General features: G+C 40.4%; 3 protein-coding genes across 9 annotated transcripts in view; 2 read left to right on the top strand and 1 right to left on the bottom strand.

Annotated features, from left to right (window-relative positions):
• Positions 1-11576: 11576 nt before the first annotated feature.
• Positions 11577-12785, top strand: LOC147628317 (uncharacterized). Its single transcript, XM_086813035.1, has one exon. It carries the CDS (start codon positions 11577-11579, stop codon positions 12783-12785), a length of 1209 nt encoding a protein of 402 aa, XP_086669161.1.
• Positions 12786-12813: 28 nt separating this feature from the next.
• LOC147628316 (uncharacterized) lies at positions 12814-13530 on the top strand. The gene has a single exon (XM_086813034.1). It carries the CDS (start codon positions 12814-12816, stop codon positions 13528-13530), a length of 717 nt encoding a protein of 238 aa, XP_086669160.1.
• Positions 13531-15579: 2049 nt separating this feature from the next.
• LOC147628314 (histone-lysine N-methyltransferase SUVR4-like) overlaps positions 15580-23184 on the bottom strand; it is a 134499-nt gene continuing 126894 nt past the window's right edge. For all 7 annotated transcript variants that reach the window (XM_086813402.1, XM_086813406.1, XM_086813407.1 and 4 more), the window contains 3 exons: positions 16396-16462; positions 16242-16292; positions 15580-16111 (listed from right to left, as the gene is read on the bottom strand). In XM_086813402.1, the coding sequence (XP_086669528.1) occupies positions 16013-16111; positions 16242-16292; positions 16396-16462 (217 nt within the window). In that variant the 3' untranslated portion in view covers positions 15580-16012. The remainder of the gene's footprint in view (positions 16112-16241; positions 16293-16395; positions 16463-23184) is intronic.

Genomic DNA, 23184 nt, shown 5'->3' with positions numbered 1-23184 from the left:
TATATTGGTGATCTAAAAGAAGACTAAAATGTGTGCCAGAAGGTTTTGTTGTTGATTCTTTATCAGGGTGCAACAATGATCTGATGTCAAATTAAAATGAACAAATTAATATACATGAATATATGTAATAATGATTGAAGTTTATAAAAATATTGCAATAACAACAAGCAATAGAAAGGAGCTTACTTGATTGCATGTATTCTCTTCTTAATGCCACCACCCCTTAGCGTCATTTGCTCAATATGTCTAATAAGTTTTTTTTTTTGTCTACGTAGACTTAATGATGTCTGCTTAAGTTTTAATTCATCTATTTGTTTTTCAAGCCCTAGAATGGTTTCCTTGTTGCTTAATAGCTTCTGTACACATTGCTCCATGGTTTGCTTCAAATGAAAGTTCTCCTTCTCAACAAAATTTAAGAATATTGCTTGTTGCTTCCAAATGATGTGTATATCCTAAGAGCCCATTATAGCTATCTCCAACATAGTTAAAGCAGAGATGTCATATTCTTAAATGGGGATGGAGTTTGTAAAAGGGTCTTTTGGATACAACCTTCCATCAATCCATCAATCTATGTTTTTCTTCCCTTCCAACCTTAATATTTCTTTAGAAGCAATAGACAAAGTATTGGGTTTATTTCTACTACTCAGAAGCTCATATTCACATTTAAGCTTGATGTGTAGGTTGTAAATGTCGCTCCTCTCTGTATTCCTCCTTGTCCTTGATCTCTCTACCATCCTCTTGATCCGTTTTGTGTTTCTTTTTGCTCTTGATCCCCCTTGATAGCAAAATTAAAATGGAAATAAAAAGGCACAAAAAAAAGTAAACTATCAAACTACTTTTGAATGATCTTTGTTCAAATTTTGAGAAATATGCTATTTCGACATCCAAGTAATTTTTTTGAGATACGAGCCATTACTGGCCAAATTATAAATGTACTTTGAACACTTTTCATGCAGGTTGTACTACATGAACAAGAAAACGTGATTGGAAACTTTAAAAACTGACAATATTCTTTCTTTATCTACATTTAAGAATAGGAATATATCTTTTATATCTTAGAAATGTTGAAATATACAAGTGAATAGGGTGTGTGCAGGAACAAACCCTTAGCAAGAGGTTGTAAAAGAGAATCTGTAAATGAGTGAGAAGCTGTGAAAGGGTAAGAAGTATCTATTGGGAGAGAATGAAGGATAGCATGAGAAGATTTAGGATGTGTAGAGATATTCTGGGAAGAGGTGGAGAGAATCAAGCAAAGAGGTGGAGTGAATCAAGGAGAGATCAGTGGGATTAGATGCTTGGATGTAAACTCTATAAATTGAGGCATTGGCCTAATGAGAATTTGTTGGTTTTTGATTATCCATGCCTACATTAAGCTATCAGTTAATTGCTCACTAATCACGTCTATCATCTAATCTCTTTTCTAATGATATTGATTCTAGCATTTGATCCACCATAGCCTACATTAAGGAGAGAATCAAGTAAAGAGGTGGAGTGAATCAAGGAGAGATCAGTGGGATTAGATGCTTGGATGTAAACTCTATAAATTGAGGCATTGGCCTAATGAGAATTTGTTGGTTTTTGATTATCCATGCCTACATTAAGCTATCAGTTAATTGCTCACTAATTACATCTTAATTATCATCTAATCTCTTTTTTTAATGATATTGATTCTAGCATTTGATCCACCATAGCTCATCACATTGCTGCAAATTTAACAAGAAAGTGGACATAATATACACCAAAATCAATTTCATCTTATTTTTTAGACTTTTTGGATTATCTCTCTCTAAGTTGAGTTGGCACTTCTTAGAGGGCCCAAAGTTGAGTCCAAAATTCTCCTAATGGGTGAGGAAACAACGAAGACCAATGAATGCTTTCCAATCGAAGAGAATTTCCAGTCTCTACCATGCCACTGAATAGAAGAAAGAACTAATTTCTAATCACGATGAGGGAAAGATGCATAAGGACATCCCGAAATTTTTTCCACTAAGCAATGCATTCCAGAGAGAAATGTACCAATTGCCATAAGCCCTAGGCTTGATGGAAGCACACATGTATGCAAGTATTATGGCCCATGGCTGTCGAAGTTGAAAAAAAAGTTGGATGGTGGTCTTTCTTGCCAAGAGCTGATATAATGCAGATCAAGTATATTTAGTTCAGCATACATTTTAGGTCTGCAGACCAAAGATCGTCTCAGAAGACACAACACTCTCGTATGATGCTTGGTTTCCACAAAAACAATTCCAAGGCCTCAGACAAAAAAGTATCAATATCAAATTTATGCCAAATCAACAACGGCAAGTAAAATTGCACATAGGCCATAATGATCAATTGAACAATTTTGAGACGCACATATAAAGGCCATGTAGAAAGCTTCCAATATGCTAGCTTGGTCTTCACTTTGTTCAATATCCACAAATGAATGGCATGCTACGTAGACATATACCATACCAGTAGATATAACTAGGTAGTCTGGTGGAATAATTTATCCTGGCCATAATAGTACATACCAATCACAAGAAGTCAATGGAAGCAATTTAGGCTGAGAAAAGTTGATATAAAGTCCAACTACTTTACCAGATAGTTCTAAAATTTTCATGATGCACTTCAGATTATTTGGATCATTTTTGGACATGAACCAAGAATCATTAGCATAGTCCTACTGCATAGACCTAGGCCACAAAATGTGAGTGATTGGATAACTACTATAGACCATGTAATTGCCCTTGTGTAATCAAGGAGGACATCCTTGACATAGATTTTTCAATGTCCACTTTTCGATGAGAGTGTTATATGATGTACAAGTGATAAAGAGTGAGAGAAAGAGGTCATGTAGGTGTAAACACACCCCAAATAAGGTTGGCATGTGGGTGGAAAAGGGATCTAGGGTTGGCCCAATCCTAGCCCTTGGTGAACCCTAAATAAAAGGAAGGAGGCCTCACTTTTTGTAACACAACACAAATAACACAACACTTGAAGGTGAAGGTTAGCCAACTTTGGAGTGGCTGAAATAGAAGGTAATATAGAAGTTTTCTATACATCTTGTGTTCTTGCTCTCTCTCATATATGTTGCTCTAAATTGCTATCAACTATTGCTTCTGTTGTGCATACTTCCCATAATTTTGACATGCTATCAGAGCCTTGAAAAGGCTAAGTTCCCCTTCAATTCCCTTTTCTCTCTCTCACTATCATAAGCCATTCACATCCTCATTAAGAAGGATAGTGGTAGAAGAAGGTGAGAAGCAAAAAGGCATCAAGAAGGAAGGCAACAAAAGAGCTTCATCAAAGAGGAGACTCCATCATCTCATCAACAAGTTCTTGAAGCTTGGAAGTAGACAACGAAGACGATTCTCATCATCCAACAAGAAGAAGAAGAAGAACATAAAAAAGAAGAGAGAAAAAAAAAACGCAGGCAAATTGATAACTTTCTAGTTTTTCTCGTCAAAAAATTCCGTCAAATCTTTCTGTCATCAATCTTCTTCAAAGATTTTGAAGGTGCATGGGAGCTTTGTGATCGGTTGAAGGTGTGGAAGGTTCTTCTTCAAAGATTTTGAAGGTGCATGGGAGCTTCGTGATCGGTTGAAGGTGTGGAAGGTTGTTTAGTTTGTCTTCTTCCCTTCTATCAAATTAGGGAGCAACATCATCATCACTAGGCGAATTAAAAAAAAAAAACGCAGTCCAAAAGTTCCGTCAACACAGCCCAAAAGTTCCATCGCCATCCATCACAGATTTCCTCGGCTGTCCATCGCTCATTCGGTCTTTTCGTCGCTCGTTGTGTCCACAATGCCTTGAGCAACTAGCTGTTGCTGTTGCTTAAGCAACAGTCATGTAAGCTACATCAAGACAAAGTAGCGCTTCAAAGTCGGTGTCCCCTTTTGCGTTTTCAGTCTGTCCATCCACTGCAGCGTTGACGTCTGTCAACGACAACCGCCATTTGTCGACGACGACAGGTGACGAGATTGAGCCGTCCGGTTGCTTCAACTGCAACAATACTGCAGCAAAGCCTGCCTTGTATGCTGTGTGCATAGCCATTTCACTGTTGCTTTAGTAGCAGTCTGGTAGTGCCAAATGACATCAACAGCAACGCCCCGCGCAGCACATCATTGACCAAGATAGTAATGTAAAACGCCGCATGTTTTTTAACAGAGTGAAAAAAAACGCATACACTAAGGTTTAAAAAACTTTATTTTTTTTTTAGATTAAAAAAAACTTGATCTAAAGGTCTTTAAATCTTTTTGTACAAGGTTCTCTCTAAGCCTTTTACTTTATGTTTTTCACCTTGATTTTTTTCCAAAGCTCTCTAAGGTTTTGCAACCGGTTTTTTTTCTCCAAGGTTCACAAGGCCAAAGGTTTCTAGAGGTACTCTTGTTGATCAAAAATCAAGAGGTGTTTGTTGTTCATCATCACAAAGATCACTCGTCAAACTTAAATTCTTTTTTGCCTTGTAAATGGAGTTAGACACTGCCCTTGTTTTTCGCAAGTGGTAAGACCTCTCCTAACCCTATCAATCATGTCGAAGGAGATTGGAGCCTCGATTGAGAAGTTTGATGGCAAGGGTTTCTATACTTGGAAAGTTCAAGTAAGATATATGCTAAAGGTCAAAGCAAAAGGTGTATCTACATCTACATCGAAAACTCAAGCCTTTGTGATGAAACATGGTACGTCCAAATCCAACTTGAAATGCATCTTTTGCAAGAATATGGTTTCATCAAAGTGAAGGAGCAATAAGAGTAGTGCACGAAGCCACTATGGAAGAGATGGTACCAAAGATGTTCTAAGGTTGAGGAAAATTTTGGAAGTTCCTCACATGATAAGCAACTCTTCTAGTTGAGGAGTGAAGCATGTTTACTAGAATGGGTGTGAACCAAATTTTTTTATAACTCATCACTTTTGTAAAAGCCAAATTTATAAAGGCTACCTACCTTATCATCTATCCTATAGTTGAGAGGGGGTCATTTTGTTTTTGTATGTCCAATGCTCACCTTGCTCCATGTTTGGCGGTGGCATTGAAAGGGGGTGTTCAAATATATGATGTACAAGTGATAAAGTGAGACAAAGAGGTAATTTAGGTGTGAACACACCCCAAATAATGTGGGCATGTGGGTGGAAAAAGGATCTACGGTTAGCCCAACCCTAGCCCTTGGTGAACCCTATATAAAGGGAAGGAGGCCTCACTTTTTGTAACACAACACTTGAAGGTGAAGGTTAAGCCAACTTTGGAGTGGCTGAAATAGAAGGTAATATAGAAGCTTTCTAGACATCTTGTGTTCTTGCTCTCTCTCATATATGTTGCTCTCTCTTGCTATCAATTATTGCTTTCGTTGTGTATACTCCCCATAATTTTGACATGGTATCATAGCCTTGCAAAGGCTAAGTTCCCCTTTCAATCCTCTTTTCTCTCTCTCATTATCATAAGCCATTCACATCCTCATCAAGAAAGACGGTGGTAGAAGAAGGTGAGAAGAAAAAAGGCATCAAGAAGGAAGGCAATAAAAGAGCTTCATCAAAAGGAGACTCTGTCATCATCAACAAGTTCTTGAAGCTTAAAGAAGAAAAAGAAGACGATTCTTATCATCATCAACAACAACAAGAACATAAAAAAGAAGAGAAAAAAAACACAAGCAAATGGTAATTTTTTGGTTTTTCCCGTCAATCGGACGTGTGGTCGTGCATTTATTAAGGTTTAAAGGTCGCCGTTTTCTAACTAAAATGATTGAAATTAGCGTATAGGCTTGATCCGGTGTCCGTTTTGGATGCTGTAAAATCCTATATTAGGGTAAAATCGCGCGCAGATTCCAAATTTGGGCTCAGAATTTGAAGATTCTAAGTGGAAATGACTCAAATAATAAAATTATTGATATTTATACCATAAAAACTCATAATTACATGGACATTTCTTTATTAGTGAAGATTGGTACGTTACATCCTTCTTGTCAGAAAATTCCGTCAAATCTTTTCGTCATCAATCTTCTTCAAAGATTTTGAAGGTGCATGGGAGCTTCATGATCGGTTGAAGGTGTGGAAGGTTGTTTGGTTTGTCTTCTTCCCTTCTATCAAATAGGGGAGGAAGATCATCACCATCATTATCAGGAGGCGAATTAAAAAAAGCAACCCAAAAGTTCTGTGAACGTCTGTCTTTTTTCGTCGCCATCCGTCACAGATTTCGTCAGTCGTTCCTTGCTCATTCAGTCTTTCCGTCACCCATTGCGTCCAGAACGCCTTGAGTAACTAGCTGCTGTGCTGTTGGTTAAGCAAAGTCATGTAAGCTACATAAAGACAAAGTAGCGCTTCAAAGTCGGTGCCCCCTTTCGCGTTTTTAGTCCGTCCGTCCACTGTAGTGTCGACGTCCGTCAACGACAGCTGCCGTCTGTCGACAACAGGCCACAAGACTGAGCCGTCCGATTACTTCAATTGCAACAATACTGCAGCAAAGCCCGCCTTGTGCACTGTGTGCATAGCCATTCCACTGTTGCTTTAGCAACAATCTGGTAGTATTAAAATGACATCAGCAACAAGGCAACCGACAACAACGCTAGATGCAGCAATGCAAAATGCCGCACGTTTTTTAACGTGCGGCATACACTAACGTTTCAAAAACCTTGTTTCTTTTTTTTCAAAGTTTTTTTTTTTAAATTCATCATCTAAAGGTCTTTAAACCTTTTTGTACAAGGTTCTCTCTAAGCCTTTTACTCTATGTTTTTCACCTCGATTTTTTCCAAAGCTTTCCAAGGTTTTGCAACTTGTTTTTTTTCCAAGGCTCACAAAGTCAAAGGTTTCTAGAGGTACTCTTGTTCATAAAAAATCAAGAGGTGTTTGTTGTTCATCAAAGATTACTCGTCAAACTTTAATTAGACACTGCCCTTGTTTTTTTGCAAGTGGTAAGACCTCTCCTACCCCTATCAATCATGTCGAAGGAGATTGGAGCCTTGATTGAGAAGTTTGATGGCAAGGGTTTTCATACTTGGAAATTTCAAGTAAGATATATGCTAAAGGTCAAAGCAAAGGGTGGATCTATATCTACATCGAAAACTCAAGCCTTTGTGATGAAACATGGTACATCCAAATCTAACTTGAAATGTATCATTTGTAAGAAGATGGTTTCATCAAAATGAAGGAGCAATAAGGGTGGTGCACGAAGCCACTATGGAAGAGATGGTACCAAAGATGTTACTAAGGTTGAGAGAAATTTTGGAAGTTCCTCACATGATAGGCAACCCTTCTAGTTGAGGAGTGAAGCATGTTTACTAGAATTGGGTGTGAGCCAAATTTCTCTATAACTCATCGCTTTTGTGAAAGCCAAATTTATAAAGGCTACCTACCTTGTCATCTATCCTATGGTTGAGAGGGGATCATTTTGTTCTTGTATGTCCAATACTCACCTTGGTCTATGGTTGGCATTGTCCCATGGTGGCATTGAGAGGGGGTGTTGAAATATATGATGTACAAGTGGTAAAGTGCGAGAGAAAGAGGTAATTTAGGTGTGAACACACCCCAAATAATGTGGGCATGTGGGTGGAAAAAGGATCTACGGTTAGCCCAACCCTAGCCCTTGGTGAACCCTATATAAAGGGAAGGAGGCCTCACTTTTTGTAACACAACACTTGAAGGTGAAGGTTAAGCCAACTTTGGAGTGGCTGAAATAGAAGGTAATATAGAAGCTTTCTAGACATCTTGTGTTCTTGCTCTCTCTCATATATGTTGCTCTCTCTTGCTATCAATTATTGCTTTCGTTGTGTATACTCCCCATAATTTTGACATGGTATCATAGCCTTGCAAAGGCTAAGTTCCCCTTTCAATCCTCTTTTCTCTCTCTCATTATCATAAGCCATTCACATCCTCATCAAGAAAGACGGTGGTAGAAGAAGGTGAGAAGAAAAAAGGCATCAAGAAGGAAGGCAATAAAAGAGCTTCATCAAAAGGAGACTCTGTCATCATCAACAAGTTCTTGAAGCTTAAAGAAGAAAAAGAAGACGATTCTTATCATCATCAACAACAACAAGAACATAAAAAAGAAGAGAAAAAAAACACAAGCAAATGGTAATTTTTTGGTTTTTCCCGTCAATCGGACGTGTGGTCGTGCATTTATTAAGGTTTAAAGGTCGCCGTTTTCTAACTAAAATGATTGAAATTAGCGTATAGGCTTGATCCGGTGTCCGTTTTGGATGCTGTAAAATCCTATATTAGGGTAAAATCGCGCGCAGATTCCAAATTTGGGCTCAGAATTTGAAGATTCTAAGTGGAAATGACTCAAATAATAAAATTATTGATATTTATACCATAAAAACTCATAATTACATGGACATTTCTTTATTAGTGAAGATTGGTACGTTACATCCTTCTTGTCAGAAAATTCCGTCAAATCTTTTCGTCATCAATCTTCTTCAAAGATTTTGAAGGTGCATGGGAGCTTCATGATCGGTTGAAGGTGTGGAAGGTTGTTTGGTTTGTCTTCTTCCCTTCTATCAAATAGGGGAGGAAGATCATCACCATCATTATCAGGAGGCGAATTAAAAAAAGCAACCCAAAAGTTCTGTGAACGTCTGTCTTTTTTCGTCGCCATCCGTCACAGATTTCGTCAGTCGTTCCTTGCTCATTCAGTCTTTCCGTCACCCATTGCGTCCAGAACGCCTTGAGTAACTAGCTGCTGTGCTGTTGGTTAAGCAAAGTCATGTAAGCTACATAAAGACAAAGTAGCGCTTCAAAGTCGGTGCCCCCTTTCGCGTTTTTAGTCCGTCCGTCCACTGTAGTGTCGACGTCCGTCAACGACAGCTGCCGTCTGTCGACAACAGGCCACAAGACTGAGCCGTCCGATTACTTCAATTGCAACAATACTGCAGCAAAGCCCGCCTTGTGCACTGTGTGCATAGCCATTCCACTGTTGCTTTAGCAACAATCTGGTAGTATTAAAATGACATCAGCAACAAGGCAACCGACAACAACGCTAGATGCAGCAATGCAAAATGCCGCACGTTTTTTAACGTGCGGCATACACTAACGTTTCAAAAACCTTGTTTCTTTTTTTTCAAAGTTTTTTTTTTTAAATTCATCATCTAAAGGTCTTTAAACCTTTTTGTACAAGGTTCTCTCTAAGCCTTTTACTCTATGTTTTTCACCTCGATTTTTTCCAAAGCTTTCCAAGGTTTTGCAACTTGTTTTTTTTCCAAGGCTCACAAAGTCAAAGGTTTCTAGAGGTACTCTTGTTCATAAAAAATCAAGAGGTGTTTGTTGTTCATCAAAGATTACTCGTCAAACTTTAATTAGACACTGCCCTTGTTTTTTTGCAAGTGGTAAGACCTCTCCTACCCCTATCAATCATGTCGAAGGAGATTGGAGCCTTGATTGAGAAGTTTGATGGCAAGGGTTTTCATACTTGGAAATTTCAAGTAAGATATATGCTAAAGGTCAAAGCAAAGGGTGGATCTATATCTACATCGAAAACTCAAGCCTTTGTGATGAAACATGGTACATCCAAATCTAACTTGAAATGTATCATTTGTAAGAAGATGGTTTCATCAAAATGAAGGAGCAATAAGGGTGGTGCACGAAGCCACTATGGAAGAGATGGTACCAAAGATGTTACTAAGGTTGAGAGAAATTTTGGAAGTTCCTCACATGATAGGCAACCCTTCTAGTTGAGGAGTGAAGCATGTTTACTAGAATTGGGTGTGAGCCAAATTTCTCTATAACTCATCGCTTTTGTGAAAGCCAAATTTATAAAGGCTACCTACCTTGTCATCTATCCTATGGTTGAGAGGGGATCATTTTGTTCTTGTATGTCCAATACTCACCTTGGTCTATGGTTGGCATTGTCCCATGGTGGCATTGAGAGGGGGTGTTGAAATATATGATGTACAAGTGGTAAAGTGCGAGAGAAAGAGGTAATTTAGGTGTGAACACACCCCAAATAATGTGGGCATGTAGGTGCAAAAGGGATCTACAGTTGGCCCAACCTTAACCCTTGGTAAATCTTATATAAAGGGAAGGAGGTCTCACTTTTTGTAACACAACACTTGAAGGTGAAGGTTAAGCCAACTTTGGAGTGGTTGAAATATAAGGTAATATAGAAGCTTTCTATAAATCTTGTGTTCTTGCTCTCTCATATATGTTGCTCTATCTTGCCATCAACTATTGCTTCTGTTATGCATACTTTCCATAATTTTGATTGAGAGATCACGACCCATAACACATTGGACAATACTATCTTGATATAACAAAAAAATAGCTTGTTAAATTTTACGACCAAAGCCCATTGCAACCATGACCTCAGCTATGTAATCCCATTGAATTGTATCAAAGGCTTGTGCTACATCCACTTGCATAACAAGAACGTCATGATAAGTATGTTTGGCAGAGATACATAAACAAAATTATCCATAATTTGTCTTCTAGAAACAAAACCATATTGTTGTGGATGTAAACCATGAAAAAGTAGTATGCCAATACGATTTGCAAGCATTGCCAATTTGTAGACAATTGGCATCAACATGATTGGCCCGCGAATCGTTAAGGGATTCTCCTAATGCTTGTTTAGGTACCAAATTCATTATCAATAATGGCATGCACACAATTTAAGAAAACTTTGCGAGCATCAATGACATCAGCATCCACAATAGATGAACTTTGAAATGTGTTGATAATGATTGATACGTTCAATTGCAAGCTCCATTTTTTTCGATATCCATGTGCCATTAAATTTCTTAACATACATAATTTTGTGTCTCTACCTATCAACATGCAAGCTTTTGAAAAATTGTTTCAATGATCAACCTTTATCTTGGATTTGCTTACATCTCGATTGGACTTACCATTTTTGTAGATTTCTTTGTTGATTCACAGAGACACATGCTGTAGCTTTGCACAATACATTTTATTGATCTTGCATATGAGTTTGAAGATGGCTGAGAGTTGTGAGTGACTGGATTTGTCGCTTAGCCATTTCAACCAAGGTTGCAGGAAACGACTGCGCCGCAGGCGAAAATGCCGTTTCAGCGTTTCCTGCAGAGCTGCGAGCGTTTCTATTACGCGAAAATGTGCAAGAAACGGGCCACGTAAATTTTTTTTACCACGCATTAAATCGCCTCCAGAATTTAATTTTTTTTGGCTTTTTCGTTTCGCGTAAGTGAAGCGTTAGTTTTTTAACACGTAGAATTAAAGTGTTGCGTGTTCTCTGCGCGTTGCGTCGTCTGGCACCATCGACTTGGAGTCTTGGACCAAGCATTGTCTACATAATTGGGCAGACCACTTCACCATTTGTACTCTCTCTCTCTCTCTCTCTCTCCATCAACCATGTCTGCCTCCAATGTCACTGGAGAAACAGTCTGAGGGTAGAAATCCTAGGAAAGAGTGCTTCTGCTTTGATTGTGCGCCACGTAATGTGATCTTTGAGCATTGCAAGTGTCCACTTATCATCAGAGGCTATCTATCCCTTGACCACGCCATCCGAGAGAGAGCCCGCAAGTGCAAGTGTTCGAGCATCATACTCTTACCAGAGTGGTTGTGTGCTAACAAACAGGACACTGCTTTTCCACCAATCACCCGAAGGAGAGCACCGCTATTTTCTTGAACCTCGCCACAATATGTTTTCCTCACCATTTGCTTCACAAGGTCCTCCACCAATAGGGTTTCGGGTAAAAACACCACATTCTCCAAAGCCTTTATGGAAGAACGTGACAGAGAAAGGTGCATTTGGTAAAGGTGGGACCAAAAAATGGGCTTGCTCATTTTGTAATCGAGAGTTTGGAGGATCCTATCCTCGTGTGCGCGCACATTTGTTGGGGATCACAAAGGAGGGGATCCAACTTTGTTCGAAGGTTTCACCAGAAGACAAGGCACGTATGGCTAGAGAAGAGCATGAAAGTGCTAGCAAAAAGAAGCAGAAGATCACTCATGCTACACATGCGTCCGGGAAGCAATTCTTGTCGCAGCCTTCGGTGGAAAGTATGTTTCAAAATGCGTCTAGAGAAGAAGTGGACGAGATAGTGGCTCACTGTTTCTATGCTAATGGTTTGTCCTTGACTCTTGCCCGTTCTCCATACTTTCACGCCATGGTTTCTGCTATTTCTTCTTTTGGGAAGGGTTATAAAGCCCCAAACTATGAGAAATTGCGGACCACACTCTTGGAGAAGGAGCGAGAAAGAGTGGCTACTTCCCTCTGTCCAGTGGAGGCAAGTTGGGTGGAGTATGGCTACTCCATCATTTCAGATGGGTGGATAGATACAGCGAAGAGGCCTTTGCTTAATTTCATGGTGTCAAACTCTCATGGAGTATTGTTCAAGAAGTCCGTGGACACAAGTGGGAACCAGAAGACAACAGAATTCATAGTGCAGCTTCTCAAGGAGATTATTATGGAGGTTGGCCCTAAAAACGTGGTTCAAGTGATCACAGACAGTGCAGCAAATTGCAAGTTGGCCGGTCAACTCATCAAAGAGGAATTCCAGCACATCTTCTGGACTCCTTGTGCAACTCATTGCTTGAATCTTTTACTCAAAGACTTATCTATAATTGAGTGGATGAATACAGCTATAAACAACGGTAAGAATGTGCAGCAATTCATAGCCAATCATGATGCTACGAGGGCAATGTTTAGCAAGCATTCCAAGCTTAAGCTCATAAGAGCAGGCGATACCAGGTTTGCCTCAAACTTCCTTATGCTCCATCGACTTGCCAAGGTGAAGGAACCAGCATCTTGTCACAAGTCAGGAGTGGGAGAAATGGAAGAGCCAAAGCAATTCTGCTCAGGAGGTAGAGGATCAAATTCTTTCAGCTACATTTTAGGAGGGGATTGAAAAATATGTAAAGGTTTGTTGGCCAAATATGGCCATGCTTCGCATTGTTGACAGAGACGAGCCATGCATGGGCTTTGTGTATGAGGGCATTGACCAGGCACTTGAGAAAATCAAGGAGAAGCTCTTGGAGTATACAAGTGGTGAAGCAATGCACGAAGAAATTCGTGCAATTGCAGAATACAAGTGGAATATGCTTCATTCTCCCCTTCATGCCACTGCCTTTCTTCTCAATCCTATGTTGTTCTTAAAGAATGCACATAAGGATAAGGAAATCATGAGAGGATGGAGGTATACCTTGGACAGGATATGTCAGAATGCCAATGAAAGGACTATCTACAAGGCTCAATTGGCAAGGTACATTGGGAAGCAGGATGATTTTGCAGACATTGACGCTCCTGGGGACATGCTAAAGTTATCTCCTGTTGCGTGGTGGCAAATGTATGGTGTAGGTACTCCTCAATTGCAAAGATTAGCTATAACTCTCTTGTCTCAAGTTTTGAGTGCATCCACTTGTGAGCGGAATTGGTCTACATATGGCTTCATACACTCCATCAAGCGCAATCACCTTGGCCATAAGATGGCAGAGGATTTGGTATATGTCCATAGTAACCTCAGGTTAACCTCTCGAAAAGATTCATCATATAAGATGGGTCCATGTCATCAATGGGATGTCATAGAAGAAGATCCCATAGATGAATGGTCTGAGCAACAAGTTGATGTAGAAGACTTGTCTCCAATGTCTTGATCTATGAAATTTGAGATTTCTTTATTCTTTTTGCCTATGTCAATTTTCAATATAATGTTCTTTAATGTCATGTTAAAATTCATCCTACCCCCGACGTTTCCTACTACCTATGCTCACCGTTTCCTTTGCCATTTCGACGTTCGTCGTTTCCTTGCCAGAAACGTTTCGTGTGACTTAGATTTCAACGCTTTGCCTGGTGTCAACAACATACCATTGCCATAGTCAACAAAATGACTATATGCATTCATTGCACAAAACGAAACCAAGCAATGTCGACATTATCTAACAACTGAGCAAGAAGCGAAAAGATGGCATCATAAGCTCGAAAGCATCATGTGAGAGAACTATTATTTATGTGTGACAGTCTCTGACGATATTGGAGAGGAGGTTTCCACAAGGACAAATATAATGCTAGCCATATCGATGTATGATTAGAGAGTGTTGAGACATAATCAACCCAAAGCTTACATGAGAAAGAGTAATACTACCGAGCATAATGAACCCAAAGCTTACATGAGAGACTCATACAATCGGGTGTGTAACAGATACCATCTGTCCAATCTAGCTTAATATTGAGCAAGAGCATTATGCTGATAAGTGAATTCCAACCATAGTAGAAGTAAAAGATCACAGGCATCAAGTTGCAAGATGAAATTGTCCCAAGCCTAACGCTAAACATGTAACATATGAGAAGAGCTAGATGTCCTCCCTTCATGGAGAGTTGTTAAAATCTCCACAATCAAAAGCATTTGTCAATGAAGGATAGGAATTGAAGAAATTTCAAATTCTTTCCCGCACATGGAAAGATTGAGATCCATACTCTCCTACAAACTAGAAAATTTCACCCTACAAAATATATTGTACAATCCTACATTAACCCAATGAATTATTATATTCTAAAGCTGGCTCTAGTTCATGTCGTAAAAGAAAAGCAACACCCGAGAATTGTTTGCTTCCCGCAAAGAAAATGCCATATCTAGCAAAACGGCCAATCTAGCCACCATACTCATGCTGACTATGTTCTTGCAAACAAACTATATCTCGTCTCATCATATGAACACTATCTCATAAACATTTCCATTTTTATGAGAATTGCAAATATCTTGTACATTATAGGTAACACTTTATTGGAAGCACCTTATTTACATGACAAAGAAATGAGGGGATTTAACTCTATCCATATGCACAGACCCCTTGGTCCTGCAATACATTTCAAACAGCATCATGCTTATTAAAGATCTAAGTACCTCCAATACAAACTTGAACCCAATTACGTGAGATTACATAGATAGTGGGATTCACTTTTGCATTGAGAACATTAGCCACTAAGGAATCCACATTATGAGATACATTCTCTTGGGTCTGGATCCAATTACGAGTTTTGTACAAGGGTACCTTGAAAGTCTTTTTTGCAGCAATAAAACCATCTTGATTTGCTGTACTTTTCGCTTTAGTCTCTTGCCAGATGACACAACCTTACTGTTCGAGGCTTGCTGATTAACTACAAGCAATGAACCTTTTGGTTTTTCTTGTTGCTTAGCCATAGTAGTAGAGAGTGACATAGGAATGGCATTTGCAGTAGAAGTAGAAGGTGAAACCGATGCCATTGGAGGCTAGGCCACAATTGGTGGTTTGTGAATGACAATGGGACATTTATTGGAGATGTGCCCAAACTATTTACATTTAAAGCATGCACCAAAAAAGGTGTTTAAAATAAGCTCATAGTTTTGACGACCAATCCCAAGCTATCTATTATCAATACATTTTATTCCAATAGAGACTGAGGGAACAATAGGTCCAATTTTATTCCAAAGAATCATAAAACGATTTCCATCTTCAATAGGTCGAGGACAAATTACCTTACCCAATGAAGCAACCAACATAGGTAAAATGTTCACGGAAATGCTCTGGAAAATGCTTCACTATGACCCACACTAGGCATTTATGCTTAATGACACTTTTGTAGTCTTTATGCACCAACCACGGCAATACGTGAACCAACTAAGTGCCAAACCTGAAGGACGATTTCTCCAACAAAGCTACTCTATGTTTAGTTCTTTTAAAAGAACCTCATAAAATCCTTTGGCAGCCCAGTACACCAGCTATGTATGTGATATAGCATACCTAAGTGCATGCATGAATTCATGTACAATACAAACAGGTGTATGATTATATGCATATGCACCCATGGGTGTGAATATAACAAAAGGAGGGGGTCCCCAGCCCTCCCACCTAGCTGACCAAGGGCCAACGGCATACCCAAGTTTCATAATATTTTGGCATAGATAATCTGCTACAGAAAAAGTTTTAAACAAGTGCTAGAGTAACACTTCTAAATCGGGAAGGTTACGCCAAACACATTGACCTGTGAACGCCGTAAAAGAATTTACAACGGCATTGACAGTGATAGTTAAACTGCTACGATAATACTTCACGTGTATTTCTGCATATACGAAGGACTCAAATCTTTGGGATTCTACTCTCAAGATCTGTAGTGATGGCCCCGGCAATATTGGCTTTCACATAGACAACGGAATGCTTTGATGGGATGAGCCAAGTCCTCAAAGTCTATACAGTAGTCCTGGGCACATCAATCAACATGTGCAGAGTGTTAAGAAGCTAATAAAATATTAAATAAACCTTTAATCTTCAGAAGTAGAGCATATCAATCCTCAAAATGTGATCAGGTTATGTGGAGCGTAGGCACATACCCAAGTCAGCTCCTCAAACGCCTTCACTAATTGAGTAGTAAAGAAAGCAATCTGACAAACCAGTAAATTCAAAGAATTTCAGCTTTTAAAAATGGCCATGGAAAAAGAAAATTACTGGATACAATAGCTTAATAATGTGCCACCGGATTAATACATGGTAATAATGATGGTCTGGGCTTTCGATCTCAACTGGGATATCCACCAGATTGGCATCATAGCACCTGACAAGAAACCATTGAGATAATACTCAACTTAATTGTTTGAAGAATTGATTTGTGCTAGTAGTAACAAAGGAAAGGCTGCTTTACTTAATTGTAAAATAAAAATAAAAATTCAAGAGGTACATCATTCTATTAATAACAAAATGTACATTTGAAGAGATATATAGTAGATATGATGCCTCTACTGAAGTAAAAGTCTAAAAGATGAGAGGGTAACATCTCCCATGGCTGGCTGCTCTAGAAGGAAGACTACATATGCGGAGGTGGGGAAAAGAGCCACGTACTGCCAAGTGATCCCATTGTCACCTCTAGAGAGAAAAGGTCCAGGACTTCAAATAAGCAAAAAAGCTGTCCTCCAATCTTGTTTAGCCCTGGAGCTACCCGGAAAGTGCTCCCATCTGCACAAAGGGTGTGAATGCAGTCCGTCCATATGGACAGGCCAGACTCTGCAGGAGTGCTTGACCCCTCTACAGTCTCATGATAACCAGCTCGCAATGTCTGCCAAGCTACTAGGCTGCAACAAGAGTCTTGTGCCATAAAAGTGGTCCGCTATGTTGGAGGCACCTGACTGGCCACTGTGACTACATCGACGATTTTCCAACTACCTGCAGTTTGAGGATTTGCATCTTTAATGAAGCAACTTGCTCAGGGAGAATAAACATTGTCCCAGGTTACATTCATATCATGGCCTAAAAGGCCCGACTCCTCATGTCATCATGCATTTCTTGAGCAATCTATAATGGAGGCGATAAGCACTTCAGATTCTACTTGCTTTCCAAATGCAAAATGTAAGTAGCCCGTCTCATGGAACCAACTATCACAGACAAACCAGTTGAAGCTACTCGTCACTCCACCAAATTTGGTGGGAACTCAAGACAAACTTTACATGATAGCTTCCTCAGGTCACTGGTTACTGGAATCTCAACAATGATTGGAGACTCCCTAGGACAATATGACGCAACTGATTGAATCTCTGAGACTACAAAAGATCTTTCTCACAAAAGCACGAAATTTGATTAACCAAAGGTTTAACCTTTAGTCTAAACTTGGGGTAAACAATCAACTCCACTCCCAGTCTACTGCGTGCAGTGTATCATACTGTTGTCCTCACATGCCCCTGAAGACAAACATACAACCTCCTTAATGTTGCATGCACGACGGAAGCCTTGCTGTACTGATCCACAGCCCTAAGCATGATTAAGAACATTGATGCTAATTAACACATGATTAAGATAGAGAGGAGAGAGAAGCAAGAGAGATTAGGTGTCAGGTTTTCTTGTATTACTATGGTACAAAAAGGTAACTTGATGCTTGTACATGATGTAGGGCTATGGTCAGCCCCACAGGGGTGACCTAGGCCCCTGTCTACATGAGTCTACTGATGCTATGAATGAAAGATGAATTATGAACTGAATGACTGAATCGATTATGCTTTTATATATGGGGAATGATGCAGTCAGCCATCTTCTCTGCTGTCGGCCAGAATACTAGACAAACACATGAGTTCTCTTCGTTTAATGCTGCGCTTTTGATGTCCCACCAGAAGTCGGCCACTGTTGAAGCCCTAGCCGCCTGCTGTATAGAGCAATGCTGCCAGCCGACAGAGCATTGGCTGCCAGCCAACAGGCCCCATACTTTCCCTATGCTGATGATGATGATTAAGCTGCTGAATCTGATGATGATGTTGATGTTTCTGATGCTGATGCTTATGATGGTGGTTTGATGCTGATGATGAGGCTGATGCTTTGCTTTAATGATGATGCTGTCTTAACTGCTGCACTACCAAGCAAGGATTAAGCCAGTTCATGTTGAAGATAAGCCATGGCACGGGTGTGCATGTGACATTCCCTTCTGCTAAACTTGATGATGGGGTGGAGACTCTGTCATCCTTCCTCCTTGGACTTCTACTCTGCAACTGCTTACTGACTTTGACTTCTATTGACTCACTGATATTTTTGGTTTGAACACCTTCACTCCTGATCTCCACTTCCAAGTCTTTGATGAAGAACTGAGCATCTGTTCACTGTTGTCCCCATGCCTGCTTTCCCTTAACCTTGACACAACGGTGGGTCACCTATTGGAACTGATCATGCTTGTTGCTAGGCCTTTGGAAATGATCTGAGGGCTTAATGAGGTACTGGGTATGCGTACCTACTCTCAGGGGATGCTTCCTCTGGCTTCGCTTGTTGCAGACCACTCCTTTTGCTACCTTGTTGCATCCAATCTGCTAGAATTGTGCACTTTCCTTGGGATGTAGCTTAGTGGGTTGAGCTTGAATGCTCTGATACCAATGTTGCATGCGCGGGATCCACAGCCCTAAGCATGATTAAGAACATTGATGCTAATTAACACATGATTAAGACAAAGAGGAGAGAGAAGAAGAGAGAGATTAGGTGTTAGGTTTTCTTGTATTACTATGGTACAAAAAGGTAACTTGATGCTTGTACATGATGTAGGGCTATGGTTAGCCCCATGGGGGTGACCTAGGCCCCTGTCTACATGAGTCTATTGATGCTATGAATGAAAGATGAATTATGAACTGAATCGATTATGCTTTTATGCTCTATATATATGGGGAATGATGCAATCGGCCCATCTTCTCTGTTGTCGGGACAAACACATGAGTTCTCTTCATTTAATGCTGCACTTTTGATGTCTTACCAGAAGTTGGCCACTGTTGAAGCCCTAGCCACCTGCTGTATAGAGCAATGCTGCCAGCCGATAGAGCATTTGCTGCCAGCCAACAGAACCCATACTTTCCCTATGCTGATGATGATGATTAAACTGCTGAGTCTGATGATGATGTTGATGTTTCTGATGCTGATGTTTCTGATGATGATAAGGATGATGGTCTGATGCTGATGATGAGGTTGATGCTTTGCTACTGATGATGTTAATGATGATGCTGTCTTAACTACTGCACTAAGCAGGGATTAAGCCAGTTCATGCTGAAGATTAGCCATGACACAGGCATGCACGTGACACTTAACAAGAGGTTTACTACTCACTAGGAAGTATAAATCTCATCCACTCAGCATCCATGATGTGCACCCCATAAGACAAGTGTATATCCCTTTGATTTCCAGAAGCAAGGGATCGAGTGCCATCGTGAAATTTCATCCACCTAGCGAGCACTAGGAAGTATAAATCTCATCCACTCAGCATCCATGATGTGCACCCCATAAGACAAGTGTATATCCCTTTGATTTCCAGAAGCAAGGGATCGAGTGCCATCGTGAAATTTCATCCACCTAGCGAGCACTAGGAAGTATATATCTCATCCACTCAGCATCCATGTTGTGCACCCCATAAGACAAGTGTATATCCCTTTGATTTCCAGAAGCAAGGGATCGAGTGCCATCGTGAAATTTCATCCACCTAGCGAGCACCAGATGACTTTGTGGAACTACACCCACCTTGGAGCATCACTACCTTTGTGGGTACCTCACACAAAGTGTCACAAAGTCAGTAAATCGTTGCTATCCCAAAACCTAGGGCACAACCAAAGGTCTTTGACTCAAAGTTTCAGACCCACAAGTTCTCAAACATCTCATCTCTCATGTACAACGGAGGCTACCTCCCTTGTACATGGGGTACAAGTCATTACATCGGTTTCGCCATCACATGAGAGAGGGTATGCAATGAATCTAGTGCCCTTAAAGCACTAATTGGCCCAAGACCAGTATTCCCGAAGGTTTGTACACCCCTGGTGAATTGCCATGCTCAAGACAACCACTAATGTCCATTATCTTATTTTCCCACACATTGGCCTCGCATTCCGCAGGGCTATTTTCTGAGGCTAGCTATCCACAAGGCATAGAGCATCCTAGTCTAAGGCTTAGAAGCGTCGAGAGACCCTACATGAAGTCCGTCCTGGTGTCCCATACCACCAAGACATACCCCATGTAAACCACAATTAGGTACACAAGTCTAAGGTGGAACGACCAATTTCCCCTCAAGACTGGACCTTGATGCAACCAAACCTCCCTTTGGATGCCATGGTCAAACCTCCGGATCAACCTAGCTAATCCAATCCGTATAAACTCAAAGATGAAAGATACCACCATATCCACTACCTCAGTTTTCCGTCTAGGCCATAATCTAGCCACCGGTAAACTGTCTAGGTATAAAGTCCCTCGTGACCTTGACTACTCTAGCCAAGCCACCACAAGTCATGCACAACCCTCAGCCTTCTAGGTCTTGGCCTCCATATATTCACCCACCATAAGCTGCTTGGGTCATACATAGGATACGATGGTCTAGGGATCATTTCTCTGCTCCTTTAGAGGGTTCGCTCTCTAGTATATCTCCGCATCACATCCCTCGGTGAGAATCATGGCATATGGACAAACCATAACACGCCATGATCTGTGAACCAACAAACGAAAGCATAGCACTTCTACCTAATGTCATGAATATTTTCTTCGTGATGTAGAAGACATAGAGCATGCAACATAAGATTTTGACAAATATTTTAGTAAAATACAAAAAGACCTCATGAAAAAAATTCATTAACTAGGAGTTTGTTACAAAAAGTACAGTAGTACCAAAACATCCAGTATTTGTTTCCCATGTAACCCGGTATATGACCCATGGAATGGATTAAACATTCCATCATAATTCTCATTCTATGAAATCGGCTTTATCAATGTTGGAATTAGGGTTGCAGGAAAGCACACAAAGCTTGGAGAAGAAGAAGCAAGAATGCACACAACACACAATGTATTAGATTGTGTCAATGTACAAAAGATAAGTTAGCCCTAGAAGGATGGGCGTATATACAAGCCGGGGAAAAAAACCTCCTAAAGAGGAAAAAAGTACCCCGACGGTCCTAAGTGTGTTCACACACATCACTGCCTATATATATATGGCAACAAAGCCCCCCTGGGAGTGATGGTGTGAACGAGAGCTGGCACTCATGTATAGGGGAGTGCTATGCCCGAAGTAGATCAGTCCACAAAGGGGAGCAAGTCCAAAGCTTTGCGGAAAGCTTCGAACTTCTCACGAAGAAGCGCCTTTGTGAAAAGATCGGCGAGGTTGTCCTGTGTTGGCACATAGGCCAAGCTTATCTCTCCTGCTGAGAGTCTCTCCCTGACATAGTGATAATGCACCTCAATGTGCTTTGTGCGAGCATGAAAAACTGGGTTTCTCGCAACTGCCAATGCGCTCTGACTGTCAGTGAAGATAGAGGTGGCAGACTCCTGTCCAACACCCAAGTCAGTCATAAGCCGTCTGAGCCACACACACTCAATCGTAGTTGTGAAAGCTGCCCTGTACTCAGCTTCACAACTAGAAGTGGTCACAGTAGGTTGCTTCTTGCTCAACCAAGATATGCATGAGCTACCGAGCATGAAACAAAAACCACTTGTGGACACTCTTGTGTCATAGCAACCAGCCCAATCTGAGTCCGAAAAAGCATGTAAATCTGGCAGCAACGATCCCCCCTTGGGATAAAACAACCCAAGATATATGGTGCCACTCAAGTAGCGAAAGATGCGTTTAACTGCCTTCCAATGCTAAGACCCTGGGCTATGCATAAACCTGCTCACTTGTGAGACTGCAAATTGAATGTCCGACCTCGTAATGCATACATAAATGAGGCAACCAACAGTTGTCTGATAGAGTGTGACATCAAAGTGATCTCCAGCATCATGAAGACTCAACTTCAAACTTGTCTCCATTGGAGTAGCAATAGGCTTGCAGTCTTGAAGGCCAAATCTCTGCAACAATGTCTCAATATACTTTGTCTGACACAAAGCAATACCTCCATCACACTGCTTAAATTGTATCCCCAAATAATGATGCAAATGCCCCAAATCTGACATCTCAAAAGAGGCATTCAAATTAGCCTTAAAATTAGCAATATGACTTTCATTTGGTCCTGTGAGCAGCATGTCATCGACATAGAGAGCAATGATTAGATGTACATCATCCACACATTTAACATATAAAGTGCTTTCTGTTGGACTATTCTGAAAACCATGTGCAGTCAAATATGCATGTATCTTTTCATACCAAGCTCGTGGAGCTTGCTTTAAACCATATAAAGCCTTTTTCAACCTGCACACTTTGTTTTCCTGCCCTTTTTGAACAAAACCACGAGGCTGCGATACATACACCTCCTCATGCAAATCTCCATTCAAGAACGCAGTCTTTATGTCCAACTGATGTACATTCCAACCATTATGAGCTGCCAATGCACCATCAAATGAAAGAGGTTCTTCCTCTTCACACATACTAGACACAACCAAAGCATAACAATCTGATGCATAAGAGGTATGCTGAAAACCTGAACGAGTACGACTAGATATAGGTGCATCAATTTTACTATCACGCAAGATTTGCACCAGCCATTTAGGCATATTTCTAGCCTGCTCATTTTCAGCCCTATCCTCAGAAATTACATCCTGTAAATCTGCATCAGAAATAGGCTGATCTATGATGTCATTTGAAATCTGCATAGGCTGAATATTTGTCTCATTAGGACTTACATTTGAATTCCCACCTGTAAACAGAGGCAACAATGTATCAAATACATCCCGTGAGCTCACACCTATCTCTTTGGTACATGATAACAAAGGCTGTACAGCATCTTCCACAAAAACAACATCTCGACTAATCAAGATACGCTTTGACTGCGGATGATATAATCTGTAACCCTTGCTCTCAGCACTGTAACCAACAAAAATGCATTTGACAGTCTTATCATCCAATTTTCTGCG

The sequence above is a fragment of the Cibotium barometz genome, chromosome 19 (assembly GCF_041138505.1).
Source record: "Cibotium barometz isolate CiBa-2024 chromosome 19, ASM4113850v1, whole genome shotgun sequence".
Lineage (NCBI taxonomy): Eukaryota > Viridiplantae > Streptophyta > Polypodiopsida > Cyatheales > Cibotiaceae > Cibotium > Cibotium barometz.
The sequence above is the reverse complement of the archived record's forward strand: the minus strand, read 5'-3'. Positions and strand labels throughout refer to the sequence as shown.

Bases quoted from the DNA above. Each gene is read 5' to 3' on its own strand.
- LOC147628316 (XM_086813034.1), top strand. From the start codon at position 12,814: ATGGCCATGCTTCGCATTGTTGACAGAGACGAGCCATGCATGGGCTTT.
- LOC147628317 (XM_086813035.1), top strand. From the start codon at position 11,577: ATGTTTTCCTCACCATTTGCTTCACAAGGTCCTCCACCAATAGGGTTT.